This window comes from Papaver somniferum, chromosome 1, assembly GCF_003573695.1.
Source record: "Papaver somniferum cultivar HN1 chromosome 1, ASM357369v1, whole genome shotgun sequence".
Taxonomy (NCBI): domain Eukaryota; kingdom Viridiplantae; phylum Streptophyta; class Magnoliopsida; order Ranunculales; family Papaveraceae; genus Papaver; species Papaver somniferum.
In genome coordinates this window covers 46,356,614-46,359,593 of record NC_039358.1, presented here as the reverse complement: position 1 = coordinate 46,359,593, position 2,980 = coordinate 46,356,614, and the positions used below count along the sequence as shown (strand labels likewise).

At 37.1% G+C, this 2,980-nt stretch overlaps 1 protein-coding gene across 1 annotated transcript; it reads right to left on the bottom strand.

The window, feature by feature from the left end:
• Positions 1 to 327: 327 nt before the first annotated feature.
• LOC113300901 (pentatricopeptide repeat-containing protein At5g66520-like) lies at positions 328 to 990 on the bottom strand. Its single transcript, XM_026549875.1, has one exon. It carries the CDS (start codon positions 988 to 990, stop codon positions 328 to 330), a length of 663 nt encoding a protein of 220 aa, XP_026405660.1.
• Between the last annotated feature and the right edge of the window lie 1,990 nt (positions 991 to 2,980).

Genomic DNA, 2,980 nt, shown 5'->3' with positions numbered 1-2,980 from the left:
CCATTTTTCAATTATTTTGTTCTGTCTGGACTGCGAAGTCAAATGGCGTCTGGAATTTTGGATGTGTCAAGATGTAGTATTCTCCCGCTTCCTTTATTTACTCATCAATTTGTAAGCTAATTTGTAATGCAGGTGGGTATGATTTATCCCCAACGACAAATTCATAAGAAACACACCATTAACATCAATCAAAATACAACCTGGACTTTTCCTTGAACCGGTTTCCTTCATTTCTCTATTCACCATAACAACACCATCACATCTCTTCGCTGCTAACTCTCTCGCTTCGACATTCTTATGAACTCTACATGCGTTTAAAAGTGCACCTCATATAGCTTTCAGTGGCATATTGTTCACGAAATCAACCTCTTGTGCAATCAATCCTGCCCGGCCTAGAAAATCGACCACACAACCGAAGTGTTCAACTGTGGGTTCAATACCGAACTCGGGTTTCATTCTCTTGAAATACATTAACCCTTCCTTGACCAATCCTGCATGAGTGCAACCAGATAAGAGGCCGACAAATGTGATTGCATTAGGCTTAACACCCGATTCCACCATGTTTTCGAACAATTCAACAGATCTCTCTCCAAAACCATGCATTGTTATGCCAGAAATCATTGTTGTCCATTCTCCCACAAGCTTCTCCTTAACCCCTTTAAAGAAAAATACCTCATCTTCGACGCTCCCACACTTAAAATACATACTAATCAGTGCAGTATTTATCCGACTGTCAAATCGATTTCCATTCTTATTCCTAATATAAGAATGAATCCATTTACCAGTATCTAAATTTCCCAAATCAGCAGAGGCAGAAATGACACCCATAACAGTAGAATCATTAGGCTCCAACCCCTGAATCTGTAACTCACGAAATAATTCCAATGCTTCGTTAAACCGTCCCTTTCTAACATAACCAGTAATCATCGCACTAAATGAAACAACACCCTTCTCAGGCATTTCCTTGGACAACTCACATGCAGTTCCCATTGACCCGTGATTAGCATAACAAGAAAGCAATGTAGTCCAAGTAGCAACATCTCTTTCGAGAATTTCATCAAACAGTTTACGAGCAGAACTAAATTTATCATTCGACCTGTGAAAATGGATTAATGAACTCTGAACAAATATATCAATATCAAACCCATGCTTAACATCTTGACAATGGGTTTCTTCGCCTTTACTAATGACACCAAGAACCGAACAAGCTTTGAGTAGGAAAAGGGAACGTGTATTTATCAAGTGAGGGTCGTCCGTTTCTGTGCATTTGGTTATACATAATGATTGAATCTTTTGAATTACAACTTGAAGAATAAGCTCGTATCATAGTTTTGTAAATGATTTTGATCGAAAATTAAGTGTGCGTAATGGCGAGTAGACGGGTTAGAAATAATGAGTTTTCGAAGGTAAATTTCTTGGCTTTGGAATCCAGTGATCTATAATGTGACATATCCTCTTCTTTCTCGTATGGTTTTCTACGCACCAAACTCCTTCCCAAATCTCTACTCTTTCGAGAGATTTGTTGTGAGACCAAAATACACTAAAAACTCCTTCGAACTCCCCAAAGCAACCAACTCCCTAGTATTGTAGGGTTTTATGACTAACAGGGAGTTCAAGAGCTTTTTTTAAACTCTCCAGCGACTAACAGGTGTTTTCTAGGGAGTTTAGAAGACTCCTCTAAACTCCCCCACGACTAACGGGGATTTGAAGAGACTCCCTCAAACTCCCTCACGACTAACAGGAGAAAACCTAAATACATTAAAATCTCTCGAACTCTCCCACGACTAATCCCTGTAAGTACATGTTAGTATCAAAAAAGAAAAAACCAATTAACAGATGTTGGTATCCATATTTGATTGAAATAATAAGTGATTTGGGTATCAGCAGAGCCTTACAAAAATGGGAGCCTGGCCTGCGTCCATACCTCAAAACTGGTAAAGTTGCAGAATTCAATGTTCATCATTTTGTCACTCTTTTCATATTGGATTAAAAAGTATGACTTTTCTCTCTCTGGTAGTACGAGTTAGTTTTGGAATGATGCCATCACTTGTAGAATTGGATGGTTAATCTGATTGATATCAGATGGTGGTGGATCTGACATACCATCAATAAAAATGCCAAAAAATCTATTTCATGATTAAATTGTAATTATTAGGGAAATAGACAGGTTATTTTTGAAAATTCACCAAAATAATTTTTAACTATGTCACGCATACAGGAGTGATGACGCAGCTAATCGAATTTTGGATGGAAAAAGTAACGATGGGAGGAAACACTAATTTTAATCTATTTGAGGAGGAAATGCTAATTAGCGATTTTGGGAGGGGAGGAAATACAAAATAGCCCAAAAATTTAAAGTCCTAATTACATGAGAGTTTTTGTGGACTCTCTTTGGACTCTAGAGTGCCCATGAATGAGCTTGATCTATGAGTGTCGGCAAAACGAACTAAAAATGAACTCGTCCATTGATATGGAGTCGGAATGATTTATTGAGTGTACAATTTTTTAGCAACAATCGCATTATCAAGCATCTAGCTTCCCGGTTTAAAAGCATAAACTTACCAACGAGAGAATCAACAAGTTATGATTTTCTTGATGGGTTTATAATTCCCATTGCAAAGAGCAATGGGCTTGTAGTCAGTAGGGTATCTTGGATTTTTGACTTTAGCCACCAACACAATTGAAATCGTTTTGAGGCATACAGATTGATTTTCCTATCCAGGGTAGGTTTATAAGGGTGTCCTAGCAGTGAGTAGATTACTAAGTTACCCTTAACTATTTTGAATTACTTAAATACCTTCACATGAATTTAAAACATAATCCTAAGCTAATCAAAATAGAAAATCATTTTCATTTCTAACTTAATCTAATCATTATCAAACCGTTTTGATTTTATTTTCCGTCGGCGATTAATTGTTGATTCATAAGTCTTTGATAATTGATCAAAACCACAAGTATAAAATGAGTCGTGTGGAGCATT

Bases quoted from the DNA above. Each gene is read 5' to 3' on its own strand.
- LOC113300901 (XM_026549875.1), bottom strand. From the start codon at position 990: ATGGGAACTGCATGTGAGTTGTCCAAGGAAATGCCTGAGAAGGGTGTT.